The 15,048-nt window shown below is 39.3% G+C and overlaps 1 protein-coding gene across 6 annotated transcripts in view; it reads right to left on the bottom strand.

The window, feature by feature from the left end:
- The window catches only part of CCDC83 (coiled-coil domain containing 83), a 47,104-nt gene extending 35,458 nt beyond the window's left edge, over positions 1–11,646 (bottom strand). For 2 of the 6 annotated variants that reach the window (XM_029914870.1, XM_029914875.1), the window contains exons 1-3: positions 11,551–11,646; positions 11,199–11,279; positions 5,552–5,674 (exon numbers count right to left, since the gene is read on the bottom strand). In XM_029914870.1, coding sequence (XP_029770730.1) covers positions 5,552–5,646 — 95 coding nt within the window. In that variant the 5' untranslated portion in view covers positions 5,647–5,674; positions 11,199–11,279; positions 11,551–11,646. Of the gene's footprint in view, positions 1–1,458; positions 1,494–5,540; positions 5,675–11,198; positions 11,280–11,374; positions 11,393–11,550 lie in introns of those variants that run through there. The other 4 variants (XM_029914871.1, XM_029914873.1, XM_029914874.1 and 1 more) reach the window with 4 other exon arrangements.
- Positions 11,647–15,048: the final 3,402 nt, after the last annotated feature.

Here is a 15,048-nt window from a genome sequence, read left to right as displayed (position 1 = left end):
CTATGACCCAGCAATAGCACTGCTAAGGATTTACTCAAGGAATACAGAAGTGCTGATGCATAGGGGCACATGTACCCCAATGTTCATAGTGGCACTTTCTACAGTAGCCAAATCATGGAAAGAGCCTAAATGTCCATCACCTAACGAATGGATCAAGAAGATGTGGTATACACACACACACACACACACACACACACACACACACACACACACACACAATGGAGTATTACATGGCAATGAAAAAGGATGAAATCTGGCCATTTGTAGCAAAGTGGATGGACCTCGAGGGTGTCATGCTAAGCGAAATAAGTCAGGTGGAGAAGGACAGATACCATATGTTTCACTCATAGGTCTAAAAGGAGAACAGAAGAAACCTAATGGAGGACCATGGGGAGGGGAAGAGGGAAAGAGTTGGGAAGAGAGAGGGACCCAAAACCTGAGAGACTATCGAATATTGAAAACGAGCTGAGGGTTGAAGGGGAAGGGGGAGGGGGAAAAGAGGTGGTGATGGAGGAGGGCACTTGTGGGGAAGAGCACTGAGTGTTATTTGGAAAACAATTTGAAAATAAACTATTAAAAAATAAAATAAAATAAAATCCCTGGAAATCTCCCCCCCCCCCAAATAAAGTAAGTGCTTAGTAAATTTCAGTTGTAGTGAATCTTATATCCTCAGCCCTTTCTCCAAAATATCATTTATATTTTTGGCATTGTGTATTCAGTAGAGAGAAAAATAAGGCTCCTTTTTTGCCAATGAGGAGAAAATACAACATAAAAGAAAACAATTTTTTTAGTTGCAAACGCACTCTGTTTGGATACTATGGAACTTGGATTTCAGGCCTGCTTCTCCACTAGCTGCTTAAGTACTCTTAATCTAGTGAGGCCTTGCCTTACTCTTCTGTAGGTAAGAAAATTGAAGGGGATGATCTCTATAGTGTTTCAGTTCAAAAATTATGCAATTTAAATGGATTATTGCTCCCCTTCATGCATTCACAAATACAAGATTTAACGAGCTGCTGCTCTGTGCCCAGTATTGTTTATGGCATTATGGAGTTAGTGTTGAACAAGACCTCCATGAGCCTTGCACTCAAGGAGCTTACCTTTTATTAGACAATAAAAGAGTAAACACAAATCATATTGTTTACCCATTGTTATAGGGGAAATAAAGGCTCTGACAAGTATAGTAAATGGAAGGGACTACTCTATACAGGGTGGTTTCCACACAGTAATAATAAATAAGGCTAGAGGTAGGTCTATACCATCTTTTTACTTCTTACCTAAAGCTTAGGTATGCAAAAATTTTGAAGGAGTGCTTTGTCTACCTCCCATTGTAAGGAGAAAAATTAACATATTGTAAATGAGAATTATCTGAAAAAGCCTAAGCAAATGTTCGCACATTATGCAATTTCTGCAATTATAAATATGGTAACCTTTCACTATGGATGAAGCAGGCAAACGAACCTCAAGTATGTGATCTCCATTGGTTGAGATAGAGTCTTTGGATGGTCTAGTTAATAGACTTACTCTTGGCTTCAGCTGAGAGCCTTCCCTGATGATGACTGAGTATGCAAAGACAGGTCCAGAGACTACATCCTGCTCCAACCCCAGATACTGCGTGGCACACATTTACATTAAAAAAAAATTTCTCATTTTTTTGAAATTCAAATTTAATTGCACATCCTGTAATTTTATTGCTATATCTGGCAACTCTACACTTAAGCTCAGAGCAGTTAGGAACAAATGACCTAGGGCTCTGTCTTCTGTTCCTTCTGCAATGAGAAATTCAGAAAGATCTAAATGGCACCAGCATGCCTCAGGGTGATTCTGAGATGCCCTAAAGGTTTTGGTGGCTTCATTGGCTCAACTGTGGCTCTATGGCAGTCATAGGTCTAAGTTAGCTGAGTCTTTCTTTGGAATTTACTTCAACCTGCTTAGGTCTCATGAAGATGAAACTGAACTTCAAACCTCAACACTCTTAGCCACTGTGGGAATTCAAGCTTCACTTTTCTCTATATATTCTTTCCTTTTCATACTTTCTCAGATGCCATAGTAGCCCACATGTTACATTAAATGCTGAAGCAAGTGGGATGATAAACCAATAAGATAATATATATTAAAGTCATTTGGAAAGGATACACACTATTCTAAAGCACAGTGATGAAATGGTTAGCAACACATGTTACCTTTCCCCTTCCCTCTCTGTATTATTAAAATATCATTAATGTGTCAACTTTCTCCCTCCATGCAATTTCATTGAAAGCTCTCAGAATGAAAACAAATAAATCTGGATTAAAAAAAATTTATACTTTAACTATTTTTTAACCTATAATCATCTCCATACCTCTTTCTAGATCAATATTCATCTAGATCTAGATGATCTAGAGCAGTCTCAGCTCTTCATCATTATAGAGGTTCATGACCTTATTTTCTTGGGATAGATTAAAAAATTGTTCAGCTGTTCAGAAATCATCGATTACCTACTATGTGCTCCTAGCTCCTTGTTTGAAAATGAGATTGTATAAGAGAGAAGGAAGATGCTTCCAGGAGACCCTTGGACAATCCTTTCTCAGATGGTGAGGTGGGTGTTTTGGCTAATTTTTCATGTGACAAAAGTTCTGTCACCTGGGAACACCTGGAATGAGTCAGGTGTCACTAGAAGAGTATGGTACAGTCAGGCCTTGACTGTTTCAGTCCATGAGATTGTTTATTTGGTCTTAACAAAGCAGAGAACAAAAGCATGAGATATTCAGTTTATATCATGCACTAGATCATGAGAATTTTTAAATGTTTGTTTTTTTGTAAACCTCTGTTAAAAAAGAGAAATACTGGCCTCTGATTGACCCAGAAGAGAGAAACAGCTGTATTTGGATGTCATCACTGTAAACCATGGGAGCAAATTAGAGAGCAGGTTGTTTTCACAGACTTTTTGTCTACCTCTTCGAAGATGAAGGAACTTTTCAATTATGTTGACAAATGAGTGTGGGTAGCTTCTGGTTATAACTTAATATTATCTCAAGTAGAAAATAAAAGGGAACTTTGTTAAAAATTCCTTCTCATGGGTGTTTCTCTTTGAATGTTCTGACCCTTCCACTCACTGCCCTCTAAAAAGAACAGACAGATAGATTTGGAGTTTCTCAAGGAGGAGATGGATTTTCTCTGAATGTTGTTAAAAACAAATCTCTTGAAGACCAGTGTCACAAGGTAGTCACCAGCGTTCCAGGCTCCTCACTTTCAGCCTTGCTCCCCTCCAGTAAATAGTGTCTCATTCCTGAATTCCAAATATTCCACTGGGCTCAGCGTATCTGACCCTTGCCTGCACTACCAGTCTGGTTTCACTCTGCCTTCTCTCAGTTCCTGGACTGAAGCCTCCCCCTCACTTCAGCGTCTCTTCCATAAGCCTTTCTCTGCTTCACTCTATCTCTCCATAACACCTGTTCCTCTTCCAGACATCAGCTCCAATGTCACTTCCTCAACAAGTTTCCCTGACCCCTCTGACCATATGAAGTCCTTTAGTTAAACTGTTACATAGGACCCTACACTTTTCTTTCATAGTGTCTTAATTGTAGCTATGCAATTTTTTTTTTTAAAAGCGTGAATTAGTTGTCTAATCTCCTATGCCTCATCAGGGCAGGGACCAGGTGGTCTGCTGCTGTCCTCTAGCACTTGCCTTGGACTTGGTAAACATTCAAGTACTTGTTCAGTAAATGCATGAAGTACGTGTTTTTTAAAAAAATTAATTCCAGTATAGTTAACAAAATGTTATATTAGTTTCACATGTACAATATATCAATGCAACAATTCTATACATTACTCAGTGCTCATCATGATAATTGTACTCTTAATCCCCATCACCTATTTCACCCAACCCCCTACCAACCTCCCCTCTGATAACCGTCAGTTTGTTCTCTATAGTTAAGATCCTGTTTTTGGTTTCTCTCTCTCTTTTTTGTTGTTGCTCATTTGGTTTGTTTCTTAAATTCCACATATGAATGAAATCATGGTATTTGTCTTTCTCTGACTGATATTTCACTTAGCATTGTATTGTGCAGATCCATCCATGTTGTTGCAATTGGTAAGATTTCATTTTTATGATGGAATAATATTCTATTGTATATTGTATACACATATACTCTATTGATCTAGGTGTTTATTTTTGTGCCAGTACCATACTGTTTTGATTACTACAGCTTTGTAGTATATCTTGAAATCTGAGATTTTGATACCTCCAGTTTTGTCCTTTTTCAAGATTTCTTTGGCTATTCAGGGTCGTTTGTAGTTCTATACAAATTTTAGGATTATCTGTTCTAGTTCTGTGAAAAATGTTGTTGGTATTTTGATAGGGATTGCATTAAATATGTGGAGCACGTTAGGTAGTATGGACATTTTAACAATATCTGTTCTTCCAATCTATAAGCATGGAATATCTTTCCATTTGTTAGTGTCGTCTCCAATTTCTTTCATCAGGGTTTTATAGTTTTCAGAGAACAGGTCTTTTACCTTCTTGGTTAAGTTTATTCCTAGCTATTTTATTCTTTTTGGTACAATTGTAAGTGGATTGTTTTTTCTTAATTTCTCTTCTGCAACTTCATTATTAGTGTATAGAAATGCAATTGATTTCTGTATACTTATTTTGTATCCTGCGACCTTACTGAATAAACTGATCAGTTCTAGTAGTTTTTTGGTGGGAACTTTAGGGTTTTCTATATATAGTATCATGTCATCAGCAAACAGTAGAGTTTTACTTCCTCCTTGACTATGTGCATACCTTTTATGTGTTTTTCTTAGCTGATTTCTGTGGCTAGGACTATGTTGAATAAAAGTGGGGAGACTATACATCCTTTTCTTATTCCTGACCTTAGGGCAAAAGCTCTCAGTTTTTTATCACTATGATGTTAACAGTATGGCTTTCATATATGGCCTTTATTATGTTGAGGTATGTTCCTTCCAAACCTACCTTGTTGAGGGTTATGAAGTCCATTCTTATGTGGAAAAGAATGGAATGAATTCATTCACTCTCTAAAAATTACCATTAAAACACCTATGCTGTTCCAAAAGCTGAGGTTCAAAATCTCTCCAGGGTCTTACTATCTATGAAAACATACATATAGAATCGGTATTACCTCTAGTTTTATCTTTAGTTCCTGGGAGTGAGACACTAAGAAATATTTTTGTTAAAAATAATTCTATCATTTGGACTTGATCTGTAGCCACTGGAGATGTACACTATTCTATATTGTATTTTAAGCAGTTAGCCAGCCAGCATGTGGGTACACAGTATACGGGAGAGTGACCAATAATACAATGGAGAGAGAGAGATCCAAAACCATATTAATGAGTGCGGTTTCACAGCTACTACTTGAAATATATCATAGTCAGAGTTTCAAAAACTTAAACAAAATCTGCACATAGCACAAGTGTGCAATTATGCTTCCAATATACCTCCAGGCCAGCTTTCTTGACAGCTTTTGAGTGCATCACTGTCCATTTGGAGTTATATGAATTTTAATAATGATTTCCCTTTACAAATGGATTGGATTTCATACTCTAAGCTTACTGATACTCTAGAAGCGCTTCACTGGTAGGCAGTTGGATTTCTTTGGGTGGCCCACTTTGAATATCTTTTTTATTTGCTTTTGCTGTGTTGTCCATTGTGCTGCTTTGTCAGTAAGAGATACGCCTGTTTAGAAAGGAAATAGGAAAAGCAAATAAATTCTGTCTTTGCCCCTCTACTTGTATTTACTCAAGATAAGGCACTGAATTTAAAACTGTTTTTTCCATTCAGGCGTCCACGCCCCCTGATCTATCATCTACCTCAGTGCTGGGACATGAATGAATCAACGGATTCTTGAGTCTAGTAAGTTCCATGTTTAAACCAGGTACAGGATTTCCCCATCCAAAACGTTTTCTTTTCTTTTTTAATGTTTATTTATTTTATGAGATATAGAGTGCATCCATGCATATGTGCAGTAGGGGAGGTGGGAAGGGAAGAGGAGGGGGAGGGGTCGAGAGAGAATCCCAAGCAGGCTCTGTGGAGTCAATGTGGAGCCTACAGTGGGGCTTCATCACAGGAACTGAACTGAGATCACGATCTGAGCCCAAATCAGAGTAGGATGCTCAACCCCTGTGCCATCCAGGTTCCCTTCCTACCCAAACTTTCTAAGACATCCATCCCCTCATGTTACCCATCCACATCTCTTGTCCCTATCAAGCTTTTCTAAGAACAAGGACTAAACTTTTCCAGTCACTTTATTTCTCCAGAGTGTTACTGCATATAATAGCAGCTCAGGAAATGTCTTTTAATTTTTTTAAGTTATGACAAAACAAAGAGCACAAGTTTCTATGAGCACCAAAGAAACTAGAATCCAAAAGAATTAGGTATGGCCAGGGTTGTTAGAAAGAGCAAATAAAAGCACATATTCAAGTGCTTTTTTAAATGGCTAAGAGGTTTACAAATGCAAAATAATAATGATAATGTATTATTTAGCAGTCATTGCTCCTCAGCTATTAATTGCTTTTTATCTAATAACAAAAAATTACCAAAAATATATTTTAAAAGTAAAAAATCAGGTCCACTGTTCACAGATTTTTATAGTGAACAGGAATACTTGGTGGATTTTGTATAGGTACTAAAGCATTTCTTTTCAGATTATAATCTTCCTTAACAGGTTTTTATCTTTTAATTTCCATTAAATAAAAAAAAAATGAGTGCCTAAACTTCAATCAAAGTAGTAGTAGTTGGGTATGGTAGAAAGAATTTAACCTTTGTAATTATTTATTTAGATGGCTGGGAAGTCCATGAGAGTGGGGATGATGTAATTCTTGTGCATTACTGTAGCCCCCCACCAAGCACAAGTAGATGCACGGTAAGTCCTTGTCAAAGGAAAACAAATGAATGGATAAATCAGGCAGACATGTTTTAATCCTAGATCCACTACCTATTATCTATGTGACTTGGGTAGGTTACTTAATCTTTTTGAGCTTCAGTTTCATCATTTGTAAATTAAGAGCAAAAATCGTAAGAATTAAGTAAGCTAATATTTAAGGTACTTAGCATAGTGGGTGACATACAGAAAGAGCTTAGTTAAGTATTAGGCCATTTTAGTTAAAGCTCCAGATCATACTTCTTCAAACTCCAGGTAACTAATGCAGAGGACGTCTGCCTAATGCCAAGTATGAGGATATGTGGAAAAACTAATCCATGCGGTTTGCTACTGTCAACCTTCATCACTGATTTGGGTCACTGACTCGGGAATCTACATGGATCACTGAGAACCACAGTGGAAAATGTCTCTAAAATGAAACACTTTTTCCTAGACATGCTGCTTTCACACCTAGACCTCCAATGAGGCTCAGTCTCTGTGTCTGTGACTTTTCTTTTCCAGCCAAGTGTGCTCGTCTCCACATGCTAATAGATTCGACTATGTGTGAGTGCAAATATACTATAATACTTTCCAACTGACAAGCACACAGGTGACACAACGAAAAGATTTAACATTAAGACAGAGTAATATATTAGGTGGTATTTTCTCAGATAGGAAAGTACTGAAAACAATTTCCTAAACTACACAATAAAACGTGTCATACTACCATCACAGTACACAGAAACTGATAAGTTGAGTAAAAATTGCTTTCTTTTGTTTCAGATGCCAAGTTGAATTTTTATATTATTTTCTATTTTAGAATTAGAAATTTTAACTTAACTTGATTATTGCTTAAAAAGATAACATGCTGACAAGTGTTTCTTTTTACAAAAATAACTTTCTATTTTACAGTGATTTTTTTTATTATAAATATTTGTTTAAGTTAAAACAAATGTTAACAGTGATCTCTAATTTTCTTTCTGAGTCATATGGAAGAGATCAAGTGTTAGAGTTTCCATCTACAATACCTATCTGGTGCTGGAGGAAAATGACCTCATCTTGCTTATCACCTCAGTTACCTGGCTCTTATGTTTTCAGCTCTCTGACTAAGGTATTATTAGTTACCTAACTGAAGCTCATGGCAAAGCACTTTAAAAAACTATGAGTGAAAATGTGGATCCATTAAGCACAAATGATTTATGCATAAACTATATTAAGATTCACTATTTTACATAAGCATTGAATTGGCCTCTTAATGGATGCATTTTTGCAATGAGCTAATGACATTACTTCAGCCTGTCCTTCTACATTTGATAATGTCCTACAAACAATGGGGAATTTCATAAGCATTTACAAGGATTTACAGTTCCTGACCAGCTGGAGAATTTCTATTTCAGCAAAGGGTGAGGACTGCAGAAAAATAGTCACACGGTAATGTAGGTTATCTTCCAGGAAGCTTTTATGAAGAATAATTCCTGATAGATGGACACTTAATCAGTTTGTCAATAACTGCAAACATCGATCTAATGCTTGTTCTGTGCATGGCACATACCTGGTCCTTAAATATAACATATGGAAGAGACAAGATCTCTAATCAGATAGGAAGAAAGACGCATACTCTAGCAGAACGTTAAGAAAATAATGAGCAACATTAAAAGGCTAGCAAGATTGTGCAGGCAGTGAATGTTCTGGAGATCTTTGCTCACAGTGTGACCTTTTGTACTATCTGTTTTTCCTCTCGCAGTGCTCTTTGGGCATTCCATAACATATGCCATGGTGTGACGGCAGGCGGGGAGGCTCGGTTTGAAAGACTCAGGTCTCCAGCCTTTACAGAGCCTACTCCATAATCACTTTCTGTCAGAAAGCGTTTCAAAATATATTCCCCAAATGCTTGTCAGTGGAAAGGAAGAAGTCTGTTTAGAAAAAATGGACATATAATAGCCATCTTATTCAAATGTACTGTTATCCCCTAATGCTTTACTTGACTCTGCAAAATTACCCCCCAAAAAACAAAGAGTGCATTCTCATGATCCTGGCTCAATGAGCAAGTTCCTAATGACGTTTTTCATGACTTTGTGGAGCCATAAATATCCAGAACCCTCTTACTGACGGTTTCCAGTTTTGTGGAGGCTGGGAGAAATGGCAGTTCTGTCCCAACACCTTTCTGGACATGTGGAGTGGATTCTGATGTTTGTTAGCTAATGTTTTATATAAATGTAGATTAAAATGGAAGATATTTACTTAATCGCATTAGCAATGACAAAAGTTCTCGATAAGATTTCATCAGAGATTGAGGGCATGATTTAGTCAAAAGATCTCTATGTGGGAAGTATCAAAGCCTATCTAGTACTGGCTCTGCATTAACTAGCTGTAAGTGTGTATGTCTAATAAATAATAATACTAATAAAGTGGTAATATCCCACTATAGACAGTGTTAATTGCAATATATATCTGAAAGCATTCATGGCCTCCATCCTCAACAAAATAGAATTCCTTTAATACTGAATAACAACGAACTACTCCAACAAACCATCTTTGGGTTTTCATAAACACATGTTGGAACATAGGCTGGCACCTCCCGTGGACACAAAGCGGATGTTCAATAAATGTCTAATTTGAATAACTGACCTGCAAATAATGATTACTCACTTTCTTTGCCAATGGCCTTATTTATTTGCTTATAATGTTGTATACACCCTGAATTTAGAAAGAAAATCACTTTTAAATTCAAATTCTTATTATGCTAGAACATATTGTTAATACAATATTTAAATGTTTTAGAAATGCTTTTCAGTGTATGTTAGGGGTGCCTGGGTGGCTAAGCTGGTTGAGCATCTGACTCATGATTTCAGCTCAGGTCATGATCTCACAGTTCATGGAACTGAGTCCCTCCCATGTCACTTGAAATTCTCTCTCCCTCTCTCTCTGGCCCTCTCCCACTTGCGTTCTTTCTCTCAAAATAAATAAATAAATAAACACTAAAAAAATAAATGCTCTTCAGCATAAGTTATAAATCCCTGAATTCATTTAAAGCCTTTAGTAATGAAAATATCACCTAAAAGTTAGCTTAAAACAAATTAAGACCTATTTTGTATCGATTATGCACATACAGCCCCAAATAGCTTTAAAATGTAAAGCATAGCCAGTTTGGAGATATGTTAAATAACTATATATTCAAATCAAGGTATTTCAAAATATCTGGATAAGTAACACTTTAAACATTCACGTGCCTAATTGGTGATGTGCATTACATTACCATGTATTTTCTTTACCAATTCAAATCCTTTGGACATTTCTGAACTGTGGTTCCCAAATTACACTGGACTCTTAGCTTCAAAACTGATCTATCTTCTGATCCAGAATTGCTAACAACAAATAGTTTGAAAAACACTATATTATACTAATTTCTCTAGCAACCAGAACTACTACATTTCCCCCCAAATCCCACTGTCCTGAAAGCTTAGAAATGTCAAAAAATAAAATTTCAAAACACAATCATGAAAGAATGTTGTGAGGATAATGGAAATACATGTAGTATTTTCAGACTCTGATGGTGGAGGAGACCCAAAGGGCTTCTATTTTCAGAGTGCAGTGGTGAATACAGAGATCCACTGGGGCCAGGTCTTGGGGTGACATTAAGGAAATCCACAAGCAATTATCACACACACAGTGATAAATACTCAGGCTTATTATTTTCCATCTCTACCTTAACAGAAGAGATGTGTGTGTGTGTGTGTGTGTGTGTATGTTTTTTCCTTCAATGGGACATACCTCACTCCCCAATCACCTCCTCAACTCCCTCTTGCCCAGCTGAGAACTAATCATGGAGTAAGGAGGAGCGTGAAGAAAGAAGGTACCGGACAAATCTAACAAATTAACAAAAGGAACAAAGCTAGTGTCTTGTTCAGAAGGATGCAGCTTCCAGGGCAAGGAGCTCAAGCCAATCTATGGACTGTGAGGGATCGAGGGAGGCCATCAACAACACGGAGCACTCAGGTAGTACCTGCGTGGGAGGGCTCGGCTGGTTCTGAGAATGCAGGGATGTGTGAGTCCTCACTCAAAACGCATTAACAAGACCAAGAATTCGGTGAGAAGAGCACTAAGCAAAGCAAGTCTTGAGTCTGGCTGGGCTCTTCCACTAGTGAATTTTATAACCTTGAATCTCTAATCGCCTCTGACCCTGACTTCTCTTCCATCTTTCCTACCTCCTATTCGGGTTATCAATGAGCCTCAAATGCTTTGGGAATACTGTCAGGCGATAAAGCTCCACACAAACGGAAGGATTAGTTTACTGAACACCTAAGCGCTGGAGGCTGTGAGGGAACCACGAAGGCCACAAACCTGAATCACATTCAGATCCTGTCCTCAAGGAACGGAAGATCTCGAAGGGCGGGCAAATCAGCAAGTCATCTGGGGGTCCTACTGCAAGGTGAAGAGATAGATTAATATTTTGATCAAATCAAAAGATCTCCCTCCCTTTCTGCCTCCTTCCTGGAGAGGGCTGGGCCAATGAGAACCCTTCCTGGCGGCGTCCAACGGTCCAGGAGCAGGGCTTGGTGGAGGGCACGACCCAGGCCCACCTGGGCACAGAGCAAGCCCCAGGGCTGGTGGGGGTGGGACCGAGAGGTAAAGTCTTAAGTGCCAGACTGGAAGGAGTCAGGGGCCCAGAGGGGAGTCCAGTCAGTCTCCCTACCTCCCCTCGACGGCTTTCAGGCGCGGATGCATTGCGGTGGACCCGCAGGTAGCACTAGCGTCCCGCTCGCGGACCAGGCCCACCCACACCCCTGCAGTAGCCTGGCCCTCAGTTTCCTAGGTGATGCGCTCACGAGGCCTTCCCCCTCCCGCCACAAAGCCCCGCCGCGCGACCCGCGGGCCGGGCGCGCCACCTGGTGGCCGCACGGGGAAGAATGCAGGCGAAGGGCGCGCACGGCCGCCTTCGCTGCGGAGATCGCACTCTTCCGCCTTGTCCGCGCGTGATTTTGACCGCCACGACTCCCCCTGTTGATTCCACGAAACACACAACTCCCTCCTTGCCTCCTTGGAGTGGCAAACCGGTAAGTGGTGAGTTGTGTGGAGACGTGACATCCTGCTCTGCGCTGTGACCATGAGCAAGTCACTTGGTCTGTGTGTTTCTTTCGCTGTAAACTGAGGCACAGAGACCGCTCTGGGTTTCCCAGCAACTCGCGGGTTGCGGCAAGGAGTGTGTGCGCGTGGAGGGGTTCTGCCCTTAAACCACTAAGGCTTTTTCTTCTCTTTGCTCTTGTTTTGTGTAAGAGTTCCTTTGGGTTTGGCTTCAGACAGAATTGCAGCCCCCCCCTGGATTAAGTACTTGTGTGATAAAGTCCAGCTCTGAAAGATACTGGATCCTACCTCTTTTGCTTCTCGCTTTACTTCTTTTGCTCTTAAACCTCAAGAAAACCAACGCAGATTCCATCTTTCCCCCTCTCGATACTTTTTCAGCTCTGTCCTCATTCGAGAGAAAACTATTACCCCACACCTACATCCTTTAAGGTTCCCCTCTCCTCTTCTGCATTTTTCTTCATCCTCTGCCTCAAATCAACACTTCCTAATGTCCTGGCAGCACCTGCTTCAGCGACTAACCTCTGAGTCAGTTATTTATCCCTCTATCCTGGGAAGGCAGAAGTGAGGTGCTCCCTCGAACCTCCACTCTTAATTAGTCACCTGTTTGGCATTCTGGAATTTGATTTTTAGAAACTAGATTATTATGTGTTTTCTAAGTACTGCTGTGTTACACTTAATAACAAATTCAAAACTTCTTAAAAGAAGGGAATTGAAGCAGTTAATACACATATTAGCTTTTGGCTGAGGGAGTTTTTCTTATCAGTAAAAAGTTATCTAAAAAATGACCAGTTTGAGATAATTTATGTATTCTACTTCATTTGAACCTTCCTTTTTTCCATCATTGTTGTGTATTTGTTAAATGCCAACAGGTTGCTGTGATCTACACATCTGATAAAGGTTTAAAAGTGCTTGGTCTTTCCTAGAGTACCAACAGGTGGGATTATGGGGTAAAAATATTCAATAGACTGCAGTTGCAGGAGAAACAAAAAGCCACCACCAAAATTTTTGAAGTGTGGGGATTCTTTTTGTTAAATAGAAAAACACTTTTGTGATTATTCAGCACTTTGAACTCATTCCCAAATTATTTCCTATAAATCTTAGACCTGCTTTTTCCAAGCACAGGGTTAAAAAATATGCTTTTACCCTATTATTTATCTCCTGGGCAGTTTTTCTTATGGTATTTGCCAGTTGGTAGTCAAACAGTGAAGCCAGATAATCATTTGCCAAGTTTTCTCATTTGACTTTGGTTTTCTGTTAGCTTTGTCATGTTGAGTGATGTAGAAATACAGGTAAGAGAGTTTCTGTGCTAGAAAAAGTCAGATGTTGTCTGATTTGGCAAAATGCCAAACAACCTGTTTGGTATGCAGAGTTGCTAAACATTTTATACTTTACCAAAATTTTTACCCATTTTCACTGAGGATTACTACCTCTGCAAACAGACCCTAAAGGAATCAACTAAATGTATTAATAATAAATCTCACAATAATTTTTAGAGACCTGAGCTAGTGATTAACATACTGGCTTTGTAAACCAGTTAAAACTTCTAGTAAATCAAAATATTCACTGACTGTGGCACCTGGGTTGCTCAGTCGGTTGGGCATCCGACTTCAGCTCAGGTCCTGATCTCACGGTGTGTGGGTTCAAGCACCTCATCAGGCTCTGTGCTGACAGCTCAGAGGCTGGAACCTGCTTCTGATTCTGTGTCTCCCTCTCTCTGCTCGTCCCCAGTTTGTGCTCTGTCTGTCTCAAAATTAAATAAACATTTAAAAAAAATAAAATAAAAAAGTTCACTGACAACAAAGTTACTTTTCAGAAATAGAAAAACCCTGATAACTTCTTATTCAAAAACTTTGTTCCTGACAAATATGAAATAATTAAATAGGTGTTTTGCCAAAAAACAAAACAAAACAAAACAAGTCAAGGTGCCTGGGTGGCTCAGTCAGTTAAGCCTCCAACTCTTGGTTTCTGCTCAGGTCATGATCTCACGGTTTCACGAGTTCAAGCCCCACATCAGGCTCTGTGGTAATGGTGTGGAGGCTGTTTGGGATCCTCTCTCTCCCTCTCTCAGTCTCTCTCTGCCCCTCCCCTGCTCATTCTGTCTCTGTCTCTCTCAATAATGAATAAAGTTTTAAAAAAAGTCACGAAGTAAAATATTCTCTTGAGAGGAAAAGTTTACGTTACCTTTACGTAGACACTGTGACAGATCCATGGAGGGGATCGTGTTGTGATCCGTCATCCACTGGTATGTTCCAATACTGTAAAATGGGATTGTTTCCCACCTAAATTATATGGGTCACAACTTTTTCTTTGAGGCCAGAGACAGACATAGTTCTGCAATCTCTCCTCATCTGTTCAGTTCTTCAAACCGAGTTTAACTTGAATGACCAGAACTCTGGCAGAGAGAGATCACATCTCTTTTTTTTCCCCACATATCTCCTCCTCCTTACTAATTTTTGAAATTACTTGTATGAGCTCTGTTCTCTCTGAGGGAGAGGAGCCCAGGATGGTAAGCTGGAGCCAGCGTGCTGTCTCCCAGGAGCCCCAGCCAGGTCTATGGACGGCGCCTAAGGGCTTTGGTGTATGATGTCATGAGACCAGTTCGGCTACAGTGAACTGACATGCTTTTGGCAGTTTTAAAATATGACTACACAGGTAAACATATAAATCAATAGAATTGACAAAAATATCCAGAACTGGATACACAGAAAAAAAAAACCATTTACATATATTTGACTATATATTTTATATATATACATACACACACATATAGGTAGTTGTTTCAAACAGAGGGGCAAGGTAAATAAATGAGGCAAGGATAGTATTTTCAACAAAGGCTACTGTAACTATTACATATGTCTGGAAAAAAAAGAGCCTCAACCTGACTATACTTCTTTAAAAAACTTAACTCAGGGGCGCCTGGGTGGCTCAGTTGGTTGAGCCTACTGCTTCAGCTCAGATCATGATCTTATGATCTTGTGGTTCGTAGATTCAAGCCCTGAGGCAGGCTCTGTGCTGACAGCTAGCTCAGAGCCTAGAGCCTGTTTCAGATTCTGTATCTCCCTCTCTCTCTGACCCTCCCCTGCTTGCACTGCCTCTCTCTGTCTCTCAA

The sequence above is a fragment of the Suricata suricatta genome, chromosome 11 (assembly GCF_006229205.1).
Source record: "Suricata suricatta isolate VVHF042 chromosome 11, meerkat_22Aug2017_6uvM2_HiC, whole genome shotgun sequence".
Lineage (NCBI taxonomy): Eukaryota > Metazoa > Chordata > Mammalia > Carnivora > Herpestidae > Suricata > Suricata suricatta.
The sequence above is the reverse complement of the archived record's forward strand: the minus strand, read 5'-3'. Positions and strand labels throughout refer to the sequence as shown.